The 17,877-nt window shown below is 48.0% G+C and overlaps 1 protein-coding gene across 1 annotated transcript in view; it reads left to right on the top strand.

Moving 5' to 3' along the window:
* Positions 1–17,877, top strand: part of CEP290 (centrosomal protein 290) — a 1,386,965-nt gene that overhangs the window by 254,977 nt on the left and 1,114,111 nt on the right. The window contains exon 14 of the mRNA XM_086918001.1: positions 848–1,010. Coding sequence (XP_086774127.1) covers positions 848–1,010 — 163 coding nt within the window. The remainder of the gene's footprint in view (positions 1–847; positions 1,011–17,877) is intronic.

Genomic DNA, 17,877 nt, shown 5'->3' with positions numbered 1-17,877 from the left:
GGTAACATACAAAGCGAGGGGTTGTCCCAAGAAGTTCCGCAAGGTGTGGGGCAAGTGGAGAAAATATCATGGGTTGGATGGGGGACTATGATCAAAGATGCAAGATGCTAGGAGGGATAAGAACACTAGAACACAAGCAATGGCAATATAAAGAGTGAGACACACCGGACTATCACAGACATACATGAGAACGTAGGATGGGATGACCAAGATGGTATGGATGATGCAATGCTGGGAGGGTGGAGGGAGAGGAAATGCGGTCCGAACATAATATGATGTTATTGTTGGTATATGATAAAATGCAAATAAAAAATAATTTTTTTAAAAAATGCCCCTTCCCACCCCACTTATTTTTTGACAATATGCACACAATACTAGAATAATTTGGTTGTTTGCAGCACATGCATTGTAAATTCCCCACACGCTCCTCTGGGAACACTCATTTCCACACCCACAGGCGTGTTTCACCATTTTAAATAAAATCAGGACGCATTTCAGACCTTTCCAAGTCATAAGTAAACTCTGCCCAAATAAAAATCTGCATATCTTGACTTTGTGAATCAGAATATTAATTTTCCTCAAAGATTTAGAGTTTGTACAGAAAATAACCTGTGAAGGGCCCATTGTTATTGTAAGTTGTGTAGTTTATTTTGTTCGTAAACTAGAGGAATTTTGAAACAGTTTCATATTATATGAATGATATTTAAAATAGAGGGTTTTCTTTGTTTTCTTTCTGTTAGTGCTAGTTTGTTTAGATCTGCAATTTCAGCTGCTACAACTTAAAGTGCAATACCATATTTGTATATATATATTTGTAAATGCAACTTAAAGTACTCTTATTTTGCAGGGAGTGTATGGCTTGGAGGAAGCAGTTGCTGAAATAAAGGAATTAAAAACCCACATTAAAACTAGAGATCGTGAGATCGAAAATCTGACAAAGGAAATCAATCATCTTGAACTGAAGATCAATGATTTACTTGACGAAAATGAAGAGCTCAGAGAAAGACTAGGTTATGGAAATTTTTTATACCTTTTTTTTAAAACTTTATTTATGGAATTTTCAAGTTTTTATATAGGTGCAGTTTTACAGGTATCAGTCTCGGCAAAGCATACAAAACATATTGTCATGACAGCAATAGATACAGCGATAACAGGGGTCAATTTCCAGCAGCAGAGTCCGCCACATCCCATATATATTTCTTTACAATATCAACAACAGACCATCAATGAACCATTAATAATACATAAGCGTACATCCATTCTTCTCTTTCATTTCTCCAACAGTGTTTCAACATCTGCATCACAAGTCTGTATTATCTATAACCAATATCGCAAGGACCACATGTCTACAGCTCTGCAGTGTTGCTCGTACATTCCTGACCCTCCGCATCTGACGCAGTCGAGTTAGCCATAAGATATCTCTTCAGGGGATCCCATATATCCTTAGGCCTATTTCGCATTGGCTGTGTTTCTGCATATATAGTATTCTGGTCTTGGCAATAAATAATATCAGTCAACCAATCCTTAAATTTCGGGGCTCTCCCCCTCCCCCAGCGACATGCAATCCTACGTTTCGCAAGCAATAAGGCAATGTCAACAAATTTTCTAGTGGGCTTAGGTATCTTCATTGTGTATCCTAACAGCATAATGAGGGGATCTCTATCCAGTACCCCACCAATCATCCCTTGCAGAGCTGCATGAACCTGGGTCCAGTAGTCATATACCCCTGGGCATTCCCACGCCAGGTGCATAAATCCTGCTCCTTCTGCATTGCATCGTTCGCATCTGTCATTGTCTGCTAATTGGAATCTCATTTTTTTGACCGGTGTATAATACATCCTTTGTAGGAACTTAAAGTGAATAATCTTGAGCCTGCAGCTAGAGGAGATATTAGCGGTAATACCACAACAATAGGTCCACTGCGGATCAGCGATTTCGATGCCTGTATCGTCACTCCAACTTTTGCGAGCTTTACACTCCATGCCCTCGCACTGCATCCTGATGCTCCTGTATATGAGGGAGACCATATGTCACCCATCTGCAGACATCAGCACAACGTGCAGTGGCATCACTGCATCTGGCTCAGCTGGAAACTGTGGTAACACACTCTTCAATAACTGCCGTAATCTAACATAAAAGAATATTTCTAAAGGTGTAGGTTGAGTTCCCTGAAACATTTGTTCCAGACTCTTAAACTGTCCGTTCAGGAATAGGTCCCCCCATTTATCAATGCTTAGCCGCTGACACATTTTGTGAAACCACCTTCTTGCAGCAGCGCCAGTTGGGGGGTGATAAACGAGGGACATGCCCGGGGCATATAATAATGGGAAGTGCAGCATATTAAGGATCCGCCTCCAAGCGTCCATCGTACATGTCACTGTAGTGAACGGTGTCTCTATAGCTTCAACAGGGCCATGGATGATTCCTTTCAGGTGGAGGGGTTTCGCTATCCAATCTTCTACAGCCAGCTGCGGCATGCATGGCGTCGGTGCAAACCAATGATATGTGTATTGTGCCTGAGCACTCAGATAATGTACAACAAAATCAGGAACATCGAATCCCCCATTGGCATATGGCTGAGTAATGATAGACCATGCCAGCCGTGGCTGCTTGCCTCCCCAGAACAAACTCAGTAGTTCTGTTCTCAGTGTTTTAAAAAAATAAGCGCCCGGATAGTATGGAATATTCTGAAAAAGGTACAAAAACCGAGGCAGGACTACCATCTTAATAAGCGAGGCCCTACCCGCCATGGATAATGGTAATGATATCCATTGCGTGACATTGTCGGCCAATTTCGTGATTGCAGTACCATAATTTAGTCTTATCGTTTCTTCCTTCTCTATGGCCACCCGGATACCTAAATAGCAGAGGTCTGAGCTACACCATTCTAGCGGGTAGTCCAGCTGAAATCGGGACACCGCTGGAGTGAGAGGGAAAAACTGTGATTTTTTCCAATTAATTTGTATGCCAGACAAGCGCCAAACACTAGAAATTCTCGCAGCAGGGGATTAAGGTTAGACTGAGGGTCGGTAACATACAGTGTCAAATCATCAGCAAATAAGGACACCCCGTTTTGCCTTTGGAAACATTTAAATGCGCTTTGTTTATGTAGTTGTCGAATCGCTATTGTGAAAAGCAAAGGGGAAAGCGGGCACCCCTGTCTGGTACCTCTGGTGATATATATTGGATTGGATAGCTCACAATTGATAAGCACTCTTGCCGTAGGTTTGGTATAGAGCAATTCGATCCATGCAAAAGATAGTTTGGGGAACCCCATCCTGTTCAGAACGGTAAATAGGTAATCCCATTCTACTGAATCAAATGCTTTCATAGCATCCAGGAACACAGCAGCTACTGGAAACTCTGTTGCTATGGTTCGAATCAGGGAGAAAAGGGTACTCAGATTATGATTGATGGACCTACCAGGTACAAAACCGGCCTGATCTCGGAGCACTATCTTGGCCATTAGGAGAGATAATCGGGTCGCCAGTATTTTTGTTAAGATTTTTGCATCACAATTTATGAGTGACAGTGGCCGATACGAATCGCACTCTGCGGGATCTTTCCCAGGTTTTAAGAGGGAAGTAGTACGAAAGGGGGTACTCATTGAGCACGAGCCTCACGCATTGAGCATGGCAGCACCCCTACCTCTAACGAAGCCTCAAAGACCTCCTTCAACACTGGGGCCATTATGTCTATATAACACTTGTAGAATTCGGCCGGAAGCCCATCCAGCCCAGTGGCTTTACCATTTTTTAAAGACATTATTGCGTCCCGAATTTCGTCCAGCTCCAAAGGGGCACTAAGAAATTGTCTATGTATGTTACTTAACCAGCATATTGCCACGTAGTCTAGGAAGTCTTCAAACCTCACCTCCTTGTTGCGTAGTGTATAATCTGCCGTAATGTGTCATAAACAGGTCTAGAATTCCCTTAGTATCTTGACATCTCCTACCCTCTGACGTAATTATCTCCAGTATGTGCGTGCTATAACGTGGGTTTCATGTAATTTCTGCAAGCGCTCGCCCTGGCCTCTCCCCCTCACAGTATTGCCTAGCAGTCCAGTGTTTACCCCTGAATTTTACATCCCTAGCTGCCTCTTCCTCATATTGCGTTAGCTTGTCCCTAAATTCTTTGTGTAACTGCCCGCTACTCCCTGTGCCATCTGCACCTCTAACTCTTTCAATTCCCGTTCAAGTTTCCTTATAGTACCTTGAATGTCCCTCAGCACCCCAAAGCTTTTGGAGATGCAGTACCCCCTGACCGTTACTTTAAAAGCTTCCCAAATCGTTTCCATGTTATCTACTGACCCCTTATTCCTAGAAAGAACGCTGCAATCTCCTCACCCAATTCCAATTTATAGACTACGTCTAGTAGTGCTGTGGGCTGAATGCGCCATGAGGGCCTTGTCTTGTCGTAGCCTGGCATAAAAATTTGAACCAACACTGGACATTGGTCCGAATATGTCCTCGGCAAGTGTACAACCTCGCCCAAATCCACACTCAGTCCACGAGATAATAGGCAATAATCAAGACGAGCCCACGTGTTAGAATATGTGGTGAAATGCGTCCCTTCTCTAAGTGCAGTGTGAACAAACCGCCAACTATCGATTAAACCCCCCTCTTCCATTATGCCTTGCAACACATCCCTGGCATGTCTATTGTATTGGGCACAGCCATCCGATCTGTCCCTTCCCGGAACCATTGCTACATTGAAATCGCCTCCCCATATAACATGCATGGAACCTATGTTTACCACCTTGCCCCACAAGTTTGTAAAGAAGTCAGGCGTGTCTGCGTTTGGGGCATAACAATTCACTATCGTAACTGTGTCAGTGCCAAGCCTGCCCCATAGTAAGCCAAATAGTCCCTCCGGGTCTAGCAAATCTCCAAGCACCACAAAGGGTACCAACTTTTTGATTAGGACAGCAGCACCTCTAGCATATGCAGAATATGAAGAAAATCGCCTGACTGACGCCCACTTACTCGCAAATGTGTGATTGGAGCGCAGACTTAAATGCATTTCTTGCAATAAAACAATTTGTATTTGATGCTGATCCAAGTACGCCAGCACATTTCGACCTTTCCTGGCATCATTCAGACCCCTTATATTCCAAGATAATACAGATATCTTCGAAGTCATCACATCAGCTGTCATCATAATCTAGAATGTCATAACATATCAGCAAGATACAACCAAGCTTTGCTTCCTCTACCAGAACCTGTGCCTGTCTAGCAAAAAGCACCTGCATCTGAGTCAAACCCATGCAACAACAAACCCCCCCCCCTCCTCCCACTGACATACCCCAACCTTGTCAGAACATCCCCATCCATCCACCTCCCCCTCCCCAATCAGCCCCGATCCATGAATCATTTGGCGAATACCCTTCGGAACCATTTCCCCAGGTGACACACTTTCTTTACCCTGCTTTGTCTCCGGGGACCGCTTGTATGTTGCGGCACCCCAGTTCCAGCACGGGCGTCCGACTTTCAATCATTTTTAATCCATCACCTTATTGAAAACATTGCTCTTGCCGTAGTCGCTCCCTCCCTGCATCCCTGTTCCGTGCTTGAGCAATGTGCAGCTACTCTCCTTCAAGAACAGTTATCATCATACATAACAGTAGAACATATTATATAACCCTCAATCCTTCTTCCAGTGTGTTCACTAATACAGTCTGTTATGCCGCATGGTGCAATCCATTATGACCCGCAGTCACTCAACATCTGACGTTCGTACATCATCTGGTTCCTCTTGCTCCGGAGTTTCTGCTTTCCTTCTTTTCAGCGTTTTGAGAAATTTCTCAACCGACTGCGGCGAAGTGTGGATGACTTGATGTCCCTGATGTGTTATACGTAGGCGCGCCGTGTACAGTAGTGCATAGTCCACCTGCTCCTTTCTCAGTTTCTGCTTTACCTCCTGAAACTTTCTTCTTCCTGTACCCTCACTGTGAATTCTGGGAAGATGGTGAATGTCACCCCCTCGTACTGTAGTTGCCTTTTTTCCCTGGCAATTCTCAACACCACATCCCTGTCGCGGTAATTTAGTAGGCGAGCAATTATGGGTCATGGAGGAGCGCCTGGCTTCGGTCTAGGCCCGAGTGATCTGTGGGCCCTCTCTACTATTAAATTGAGCAGATAGAGCACCTTCTCCAGCTATCGCAGTCAGCATTTTTTCAGCATACAGTTCGAGCCTCCCAGTGTTGGTACTTTCTGGCACATCTAAAATTCTCACGTTATTACGTCTGCTGCGTGCTTCAATGTCCTCGTTCTTCGCATCAATTACGCGCATAAGTTTATCCATTTACACCATCGCCTTTTTTAATTGGTTCGTGACATCTTCCGAATCCGATATTCGTTGTTCAGCGTCTTTCAACCTGGTATCATGTTGATTCAGTTTGTGTGCTATGTTATCCATGCGGGTAGTCAGAGTGTCGACCTTTCCAGCAATTGTTGAAAACCCTTGCCGCATTTCGGATAATATGGTGTGGAGATCGCTGGTCATGTCCTGCGGCCTGTCTCCTATCTCACCGGCTGCTTCGACCTCTTCGTCTGTCGGCGCCTTCTTCGAGGCATTCTTTTTGGTCTCAAACGTGAGACGAGGTTGTCTCGCGTCCGGCCTCCCCATGCCTTCACGTGACTCGTAGGTCTTCTTTGCACAATAACAACACCCTCTTCGTGCTACGTCTATACACCTGTCCGTTCCCAGAGCTTTTCGTGGCCACTCACTTAGACTTTTCAATTTCTTCCAACCCTACAGGTATCCAGCAGGCAATGTGGTCACCGCACGCCACGGTGTATACAGGCTTTCAGAGCTTCCCCATCCCTCTCCGCCTGGTACCACCCTCTCCTTGCACCAGCCACCGGTGACTGCGCGCAGCCAACACCGACCCACTCAGGGAACGTGATCCGTCGGTCCTAGTAAACCTCTCCGCTCTAGTATGGCGCCAATGCTGAATCCACACACGCCTTCCCGCCACTTCTTACCAAGCCGTAGCTGCTGATCACAGTTCAGGCCACATTGTAGGATATGGAAGTACTATACGCTGCATGTACACCATGCGTTTCACAACAGCAGTATCTGGAGTCTGCCCGACTTCAAACAGTGAGCGTTCCACAGGACTCCTCTTTACTCCAATCTGCCAGTGCTGAGGCGGTCAGGAATTCAGGCCCAGCGTTGCGCAGTAACGGTCATCCCCGCCTCAATCCTTAACACATATGCGCTTACTTCACACCAGCCTCAATTTGTTGTAGTCCGGATTTGGCCTCCGCTTCCTCCTTCGCTTAGCCCTCCTGCCAGGCCCAACTTTCAAAGCCTCTCCGTCACTCTCAGGGTCCGCTCCCAGCACTCGGAAAAAAAAAAATGTCCGCTCTCCAGCACTGTATTTGCCGACAGCCAGTCACACCGCACACCACCGCTTCGGCCGCAGGATATATGTCCGTACGCCTCGCTGGGGCCTATAAGCTCGGAGCGACTCACCGCTGAAGTGCTCAGTCCACCACAGGAGTCCCGTCAGTTCTCCGTTCCGTCCGCCAGTGAGAGGCCTACCAGCCTCGTGGGCGCTGCAGCTCTTGCGTAGCCACCGCGTCCGGTCTCAGGCAGCAGCACGTACTCTACAATCTCCCGCTGCTCAGCTCTCATCGCTTCTAATCACCAAAGACTGCCACAATCCCGTTGTACGTACGCCAGCTGGTGCCCCACATAGTTACCACAGGGGGAATTCACGAAAACAGCAAGTTGAAGGATAATTTAATTAGGATAAATGAAGGATTTGCAGTCGGACCGCGGGAGCCTCACAGTAGTGCGGCCATTCCGCTCGTGCGCCACCTAGCGCCCCCAAATTTTTTATACCTTTGCAAAGTTTCACACAATTGTTTTTTTTAAAGTCTAACATTAAACAAAAGATATGTGTTTTATTCCTCAAATCGAATATTGACTCTTCAACTTGTTATGAAACCTCAGTTAATGCATTAATAGCCTTATGTGTCATCCCCTTTGCAATATGCCACTATTAGACCTCATATTAGAACATACATATTTAAGGCACCAAATATGTGCACAGTTTCTTGTTTTCTTACAATTGCAAAGAAGATTCTAGGACTTGGTTATGCTTTTCATCTGTGGTTGTGGTGGGTACATTCTCAGTTTTTCTCGTTAACTTTATTGTTATACTTACTGGCTTTATTAAACCCAATATCCTTCAAAGTACAGCCAACCAATGCACTTTTACCAGAGGACACCATACTCTGACATAGTCCTGGAACTTAACAGTTCATACAACTTATTCTTCATATTATATATCCCACATGAGGCACAGCATATAGTCAATGGGTAAAGTGCAAGAAGTGCTAGAGTTTCCTGGCATATGATGTGGAGCAAGCATGAACATTGTCGGCATGTCCTGTGGACCAGGGGAGTCTGCTGACTGTGGAAGCGAGAGAGTGTTCATTGTGCCTGTTACGAGGTATGTGCATGAAGGTGCTCTTCCCATCTATAGATGGCATCACTAACAGGCTGCCTCATTGCTAACCGATAGTTACAAGATGGTGCCAAGGGGCAATGACTTCTACTATGTATTCAAACAGGACTGCAGCACTATTTAAGAATGATACACACTGTAGACCCTTGCTTGGCAGCTAATGAGCTGGAGAGTTTCCTGGCAGGCACCCCTGTTCGCTTCCAGCATCACTTAATATTTCAACCTTGTTTTATTCTCCTGTTTCTTCGTTGAGTTCCCTCCTTGTTAACGAATTCCAATACCATTAAAGCCTGCATTTCCTCTGATCTTTTGGAGTCAAACAGCGTGGCAGTCCTCAAGTACGGCTGTGGCGAGTCTTCACTATATTTATCTTTTTAGTTTATATTGGTACTTGGTACATTTGTTCATTACTTTTATGTAATTGACCTTATTATGTAACCGTCTCCACTCCGGTCTACAAGGGTACCTGTCCAGTAGGTGTGTTTTTCCCTTTATACCCATTCTTGCCTGTTTCATTCTAGAATTTGGATACATTCTTTTAGAGGTTTAGTCTATTTCCACTCAGTAGGGAGGTGTAAGACTAATGGTAGGGTCGACCCAAGGGTACAGGTGCATGATAATTTGCCAGGCCCAAAACATAATGGTTGTGTCTCAAAGCTCTGTTTTTCCCTGTCACATGTGAAAACAGAAATACCAAAGGAAATATGTACTACCAGACCTGGAAGCAGAATTCTATAAAACCACCTCAGTCCACTTAAGAAATGGGTTTCTCCTTTGCCTTCTGCTATTATTGGATGTCCATTCAGACCTGTGGGGTCTAGCGGTCCATATATTAGTACTCTAGGCTGCTCTTCTTTACTTAACAGGGGATCAGCATTTATTAGAATAAGTATGGCTTTGCCAGGAATGTTTTCAGGAAATTCTTGGCAATTTTCTGCTTTCATGGCTCACTGTCCCTTACAGTCCCTTTACAGTTTTTTAATCGACGGCAGCAATTTCCAACTGAAAAAGCACATGTTTCTTTCTTTATGTCTTTTATTACTAACAACTCATCTGGTCTACATCACTGATTCTTAAACGGGATCCTGGTTTACTGCAGCATGATTCATTCTTTTTTTATTTTTTACATTTTTATTATTTTCATCAAAAGCAAGAAGGTACATAACAAGCATGTCACTGTCAAGTCAAGGCCCCCACGCCCTACACCCCACTCCCCCCCCATACATTCCAGCAGAATTAATGTCCCTCTTATTATTAGTCCAGTATACCTGTATTAATGGCTTGTCCACTTATTTGTGATGTACAGTCTCTTGAACTCGGACAGCCCCACCCTAAGTATGTAACCTTGGTACTTACAAAGTGCCTCTCTTATTGTCCTCCATCTAAACCGTGGTAGTGTCTCTATTTGCCCCATACTTTACGAAATTTCTTCGGACACCCTCTCGCCTTATACGTAACCCTTTCGGCCGCCATGTATAAATCCATGCCCCTCTTCCACTCTCCTAACTGTGGCGCATCCGGCGCCCCCCATTTCCTGGCAACATTCCTTTTGGCTACCACCAGTGCTAGCGCTATAAAGATGAGCAGTGGACGGGCCAGGTCCACATCATTGGACATCCCCAGCAGGATAAGTTTAGTATCCAATGGAATATCTATCTCTAGTACCTCACTCAGTTCAGCGGTGACCTCCCCCCAGTTTGTATATGTGAACACGACCACAGTGTATTTTAAGAAATCTCCGGGTGCTATTCCGCAGCGCAAGCAGCCGGGGTCCGGTATCCTCCCCATCCTAAAGAGCCGCATCCTGTCAAAGTATACCCTATGTAGGATTTTAAATTATATCAGGCGGAGTCGCGACTTAATCGCTACCTCTCTAGGATGCATTAACACCACCCCCCAGTCCACCTCGTCCATCTCCCCCACCTCCCTCTCCCCCACCTCCCTCTCCCCCACCTCCCTCTCCCATACCGCCCGAAGGCCCTCCAGTCTGTCCAGTTTATTTTTCATAATCGTCTTATACGTCACGGAGACCGTCTTTGCGGGGATATTTTCCTGCAGCAGGCGGCCTTCCAGAGGTGCATATTCAGGGAGTGCCTCCTGTAATGTCCTTTCCGCTCGCCATGCATGCCTAAATTGCATATATTTGAAAAACTGTGAGCGGTGGAGCCCAAATTCCGCCTGTAGTGATTGAAATTACTTCAGGGTCACGCCCTTAGCTACATCTCCCAAAGAGGAAATGCCTATGTCGTCCCAGCCTCTGAAACCTCTTAGTTCACCAATTTCTTTCAGCCAGGGGCAATCCCAAATCAGGGTCTGTCTCAAAGGTCTATGTGCCCATCCTGTGGCTTTCGAGGCCCTCTTCCATGCTCTCAAAGTAAGTCTAGTGGCTGGCAGCAGCCTGGCCTGTCCCTTCCCCTCATATATGTAGTACAAACAGTTGTGAGTGCCTTTCCAAGGCATATGTTGGGTGCGTGGCCGGTGCGTGCACCCAGTCATTGATGGGGGCGAGGTATTCCGCCCAGTAGTAGGCCTCAAGGTCAGGAAGGGAGATCCCCCCATCATATTGGTGTCTTTGTAGGGTCTCCAGTGCAACCCTGGGGTGCCTCCCCAACCACAGGTATGACCTCAATTCCGCATTCAGTTCTCGGAAAGTCTTGGGCTGCATCAGGAAGTATTCATTTTGAAAGGCGTACAAGAATCTCGGTAAGGAGATCATTTTGAACATGGCAGCCCTTCCGAGAATGGTCAAGGGGAGCAATTGCCATCTGCCTGCGTCCAGTTTGAAGTTACTAATAACACGGTGTATATTGCGGTCGCAGGAGGTATCCCTGTTTGTTGTTATAAATATCCCCAGGTACAAAAAACCCTCATTGGTCGTCTGCAGTCTGTCTGGCAGCTGCGGCCACTCTGTTCGCCCTTGGGGATCGTATAGTGTCGACTTATGCCAGTTGATCCGATATCCGGATCTGGCCCCGTATTGGTCTAATGTACTGAAGAGCGCCGGTATTGTAGTCTCTGGCTGCGTCACATACAGTAGCACATCGTCGGCATAGAGGGACAGTTTTTCCTCTTGTAGCCCTGTGTGTCCCATTCGGAATCCCGTTACTCTTGGGTTCTGCCTAATCGCGCATGCCACAACCTCAATAGATAAGGCAAACAAAAGGGGGGCTAGGGGGCATCCCTGCCGGGTTCCCCTCTGTATTGGGAAGGCCTTGGAAGTCGTGCCATTTACCCTGACTCGAGCACTAGGACCTGAGTATAGGAGGCGAACCTTTCGCCGGAACTTTAGCCCAAAGCCCATATGCTCCAGTACTCCCTCTAGGAAGGGCCAATGTACAGCGTCAAACGCTTTTTCAGCATCCAGAGACAGGAACCAATGTGGTTCCGTCCTTCCTTTCACTTCACAGAGCCAGTTATGTGTTCTACAGTGATTATATCTAGTCGCCCTTTCGGGATGAACCCTGTTTGGTCCATATGTACCAGTTGCGATATGACTCGTCTCAAACGAAAAGCCAGAACAGTTGCATAAAGTTTAGCCTCGACATTCATCAGGGAGATGGGGCGGTATGACGCGCAGTCGTCCACTGGCTTTCCTGCCTTATAAAGTGGGATGATCGTGGCCTGTCTGAGGTCCAGCGGGAATTGACCCTCCTCCTCAGCATCTCGGAACATGCCTTAAAGGTGTTTAGTCAGAAGGTCTGCCGTCTTCTTGAAGAACTCCGCAGGGAATCCATTGGGGCCTGGGGCCTTACCTGCACGGAGTTTTGTCAGCGCCACCCTGACCTCTTCCTCCGTGACGTCAGCCTCTAAGTCCTCAGAGTCCGTTTCCTCTAGCTTCGGTATATCAGTGGTTGCTAAATATTCCAGGCCATCTCTCTGGTCCCCAGATCACGGGCCTCATAGAAGGTCCCACAATAGTCGGCGAAAGCATCTGCTATCCCAGTGTCAGTACATGTCCACGTATCCGGGCCAACCCTCACTTTTTCCACCCATCTCTCATCTCTTTCCTTCCTACTCAACCATGCCAGGAGCCTTCCGGACTTGTCACCCACATCATAAATGCGGTGTAGGGTAGCCAGCGCCTGCGTCTTGGCCTCTCCAGTCACTAATTGTTTATACTGGGCTTGTACATCAGCCAGTTGTCTCAGGGTCCCTGGGTCTTTAGTGCGATAGTATCTGTGTCTCCAGCTCTTGGATTTCCGCCTGTCCCTTTCTTCTAGCGTCCGCCAGTCTACAATTTGCCCTGTCTCTGAGCACCACTTTAAGCGCCTCCCACAGGACAGCCCCCGAGTCCACAGACCCTATGTTTTCCGCCAGATATACCTTAACGCCAGCTCTTAGTTCCCTCAGGAGTCCCGGGCTCTGTAGGTCCCAGACTGAAAGCCTGAGAATTTTAGGTTCAAGTCGTCTCTTCCTGCCTACTTTTAATATCAGCGGCGAGTGGTCGGACATCCCTCGTGCACAGTATTCCGCTAAATCTGATACCTGTAGTGTCTGTCTCGCCATGAAGATATAGTCCTGGCGGGAGTAGACTTTATGCGCCCCTGAGAAGAAGGAGAACGCCTGAGCAGTCGGGTGTAACCATCTCCACACATCTAGGAGGCCCAAGGCATTCATGGTTTAGGCCAATGGAGTCAGGGTCGTGGGTCTATCTCTGTCTCCCGACCTATCTACCGATGGGCACATTACATCATTGAAGTCCCTCCCCCCCCCCCACCCCCCCGCCCAGGACATGGATCGTGTCAGAAGTGTTAAGAATGATGTCGGACACTCCCTTTAGCGCATCCGTCTGTAATTTAGGCGGTGCATAGGCGGAGATAAATGTGTTTTCCTTCCTTCCCCACATCCCGCGTACTCCCACATATGTACCCCTTGTGTCAGTCCAAACCTGTGCTACTCTCATTGGTGGGCACTTTTTTTATCAGTATTGCTACCCCTCTAGACCCAGAAGTAAACCCAGCGTGAGCCAGGACTTTGTATTGTCCTCTTGCTAGGAAGGCAGATTTCGTACCTCTCAAATGCGTTTCCTGTAGGAGTATCACATCTGCTCCAGATCGATTGATATAATTATTAACCAAACCTCTTTTGATCTTAGAGCCTAGGCCGTTAACGTTCCAGGTCATCACTTTAAGACCCTCCCCGTGTGCCTTCCTATCTGGGGTCCTTACAGACATAGCAATGGAGTTTCATCAAGCAACCTCGAGCGCCACGCGCAAGGCATTCGTCGTGTGCTGTACGTGTGCTGCCAATCTCGTGTGTCAAAGAGCCCCCGGAGACAATGTAGGAACCCCGTTGGTGTGTGGTGTAAAGTGCGCTCGACTGTTCGGCCAGTGACTGCAGTGCTCAAACCGTCCCCCCTCTCCCCCCTCCCCCCAACTACCTCCCCCTCCCCCCAACTGCCTCCCCCCTCCCCCCAACTGCCTCCCCCCTCCAACTTCATCCCTCCATTGCCCCAACTCGCCCATTCAGCTAAACTCAACATAGTGCCCCAACCAAACCCCACTCCCCCCACCCCACCTTCCTCCCCCGTCAGACCTATCGAGTATCTCCCCTCCTGACAGGACTTACTGGTAGGAAAAGGTCTGTCACCCTCCCTGAGATCCTTCCCCTTTTCGAACTACTCGTTAATCAACCAGTAACCAGACGGCTGGGTTCCGCAGAGTCCACAGAGTCAAGCGGAAGTCCATTAGAAAGAAGAAGGAGTTAGGAAGAAGTAGTGCCCCCCCCCCCTTTCACTGCAATGAACAAACTAGAACAATACACAAAAAACAGAAAATCAAGGTGCATGTGATTCACTTGCGCGTTTCCATGTGGCCAGCTGATATCGTGTCCATCTACCATTGTCATTTTCAGACGGTGTGGGAACCACTCGCTCCCTGTCCTGATGCCCCATCAGTATCAGGATCTCCCTCAAGTTCATGTATGGCCAGCACCAGCGGGTGCAGTGCTTGTTCCTGTCCCTCTTCCACCTCCGACGTCCCTCCCTCTGCCGCGCTCTCTCTGTCAGTAGTGTCCTCCACTGCAAGGGCTGAGAACCTAGACCCAGGAACCTTGTCAGTCTGTGGCGGGTTGGGATCTTGGCGCCTCCCCGGTGACCCATTATTTGGAGGGTACGGCAACGTTTGGTTCTCCCTCTGGGACCTTGCTCTGCGTCTCCTCTGCGGCAGTACTCTCTCCCAGTTAGTCCCAGATGATAGGCCTGTCCTCGGTAGCTCGTTTCCATTCCCTTCTCGTCTGTGTAGGGGCGGGCGCTCCTCCAACCACTGCCAACTGTACGTTTTGTCGTTGTAAATTACCTTACGTTTGGCCGGAAATAGAAGCATTTATTGGATCTTCAAGTCCCGGAGTTTAGCCTTGACCGAGTCAAATGAGCGCCGTGCCCTCTGCACCTCTTGACTGTAGTCAGGAAAGATCATGATTTGCGAGTTCTCCAGCCTGATCTCCCCTTGCTTCCTAGCTTCTCTCAGGATCAGGTCTCTATCTGCAAAGTTCAGAAACCTCGCGATTATCGGCCTCGGCCGGCCCCCCACCAGAGGTTTGGCCCTGAGAGCTCTGTGCGCCCGCTCAATAATAAAGCAGTTAGAGAAAGTCACCTGAGGCAGCGTTTCAATGAGCCAGGTGCGGAGGAACCCTGCCACATCCGTCCCTTCAATATCTTCTCTAAAGCCCACGAAGCGTAGGTTGTTCCGTCTCGCCCTATTTTCCGCGTCATCCACCTTCCACACCAGCTGTTTTTGGGCGTCCTTCAGGTCTTTCACGTCTTTCCTTAGGTCTTGTATGACATCCTCCGCTTCGCCCAATCTTGTCTCCGCCGTAGTGACTCTCTCGGTTAGATTTCGGAATTCCTGTCGCAATAAGTTGACCTCCACTCCCACCTCGCCAATTTTCACCTCCAGGGCCGCTCTAGATGCCTGGCCTGTATCGCAGCCATCAGGAGGGCAGTATCCAATGTCGCCCCGGTTCCCTCCGTGCCTCCCGTCTGTGGTGCTACTGCGAATTTATCAATGAGCCCTTGCTTCTGTGTCTTCAGGGCTGTATCTTTCTTCCCCATGTTGTTCAGACCTCTGAGTCGCAGGTGCGGTGGGGGAAATTCGACCGCTGTCGCGGCTATCCTGCGTCCACTGCGACGCTCCACCGTATCTTCTCCCCGGTATTCTGGCCCGTGAGGCCTAGTCACACCCTGTCTCTTCTGCAGATAGGGCCAGCTGCATCAATGGTATTTTGCCCGACTTCGAGGCCAGCTGCGTCACCTCCGCGGCACGCAGTCCCCCAGCAGCCAGGCCGCCACCCCGGCCCGGATGCTTCACCACGGCCCGGTCCCAGCACCAAGACCGTCTGCTCCTCAGTTCGGGCCTAGGAGGTTGGCGCCACACGCTTCCGGCGTCACAGGCCTGTCCCCAATCCTAGTGTCTAAGGGAACCTCATGGCCAATCTTAATTGGCGCGGTAGATTTATCGTGCCTAGTATCTGCACGTCGTATTGCCGCACTCTGTGTCCGGGGAGGCTCCTCCGCCGCTGTGACCGTCTTTTGGGGCCAAAGTGGTAAGCGGTCCTCTTTCCAGGAGTCTCCCCCCCCCCAGGGGATCGCTCACCTCAGTTATCTCCCTCCGGAGGCTCTATCCTCCGCTGTCACTGTCTCCGGGCCTGAGCACTCCCTATAGCCGGCAAAGGGGGGGGGGGGTGGGGCCTTGCTGCCGTCCACAGTCTCTTACCCACAGATCACGGAGCTGCGCCAGGATCGGAGATACTACACCAGGGTAGGTCTCAGCCTCGTCGTGTAGTCGGTGGTACAGAATCCCGTTCCCGCGGCTCCGGGGGCGGAAAGCAGATGCGAACCCGGGGACTCTCAACGCTGCGTCGCCGCCGCCATCTTGCCTTCGGCTCCGGCTTCAGGTGCGAGTGCTTTTACTGTCGGGTTGCGGCTCTTCTCCGGGCCCCAGGTTGCTCCCGCTATCGTGTTTCGGGCAACAGGTGTTCCGCCTGCACAGTCGTTACGTTTATTGTCCGGTAGATGGGTATTTAGAGTGTCTGATCAGTACGGCTGGCCGGAGCTGGCGCAGAGTGCGACTCACTCGGCCATGTTGCTAGCCACGCCCCAGCATAATTCATTCTTGACTAAATTCAAATCTGTGTCTAAGTCTAGAGCTAGAGGCCCATATGGCATTTCCAGCATGGCAATGTATAAAATGTATGTAAAAGGTGGTATCTCCATTCTTCACTGATGGCTCTCAGACTGGTGAAGCAACTGCTGCCGCCTTTTATCTCGGTCTCATGAAATAGCTAAAATATAAGGTGTCTGTGGTGGTCAGTCGAGCAACAGCAATGTCTGCACTCATTGTTTTAGTGCTCCGGATTGATCAACAAACAAGTAATCAGCACACCACAAGAGCCCCTGCCATCTTTCCTTCACCACCACCGTCTGCCGAAGAACCAATGCAAATTTAGTCAGTAGGAAGAAAACAAATTCTTGAAGAAAGACTAAGATGCAAAGAGTATTTTTGTTTTTATTGTGCTCATGATCGCCATTTTATGACACCCACTGATTCAAGAAAACAGAGATTTGGTCTTCAACCATAGGCTTTATCTGAGTACAGTGCTTCATGCTACTGAAAAGCCCATTTTTTCTTTGACTATGATGCTGTGATTACCACAATTTCACTTATTGTTTTGGGTCCTACTGGACTTGGGAGCATGAGGTTTACCTATGGATGGCCCTTTTGTGCACGATTATCATGTTCTATTGAAGACCAACGCAAATACTGAACCCATCAGTGCAGGTCGTGGGGACTCCATAAACATCCAGATGTGTTTAAAGAAACGAATCGTTTGGTTATTGCTACTTTAACCAGTCATGTTGAAATTATTAATTTCAATAACATTGATCCACCCTCCATCTCTGTCTTTCTGGTAACTTCATGGTTGAGGAGTCAAAATCATTCCATTTACTGGACCAAGGAAGTCATTCAGTTTTCTTCACAATATTATTCGGCATATTGTTTTCCACTGCCATCTGTGATTCAGTCTTCAAGTCTGGACGTAAGAAAATCAGGTAGTGGATGAAATAATTCCAGAGGAATGCCAGCAGTTCCTTGATGTTTTATGTGAGAAAGAGGCAGACACCATACCCCACACATAGACCGTATGCCTTTGATATGTGTTTAATTGAGGGGCAAAAACAACCCATGGGTGAATATGCCATATCCGAGAAGGATACATTGAGGAAAAGTTGTCTGAAGGATTTATTTGTCATTCAGCATGACCTGAAGGGCTTCCATATTTTACGCTCAAAAACCTCAAGGTAAACTTTGTCTCCTACATCGATTACACAGAACTGAATGCAATCCAACTGCACAGTTGATATCCTCGGTCATTAACCTCATTGGTAATGGTTATGTTATG

The sequence above is a fragment of the Lissotriton vulgaris genome, chromosome 1_1, assembly GCF_964263255.1.
Source record: "Lissotriton vulgaris chromosome 1_1, aLisVul1.2, whole genome shotgun sequence".
Taxonomy (NCBI): Eukaryota; Metazoa; Chordata; class Amphibia; order Caudata; family Salamandridae; genus Lissotriton; species Lissotriton vulgaris.
This window is presented reverse-complemented; position numbering and strand designations above follow the sequence as displayed.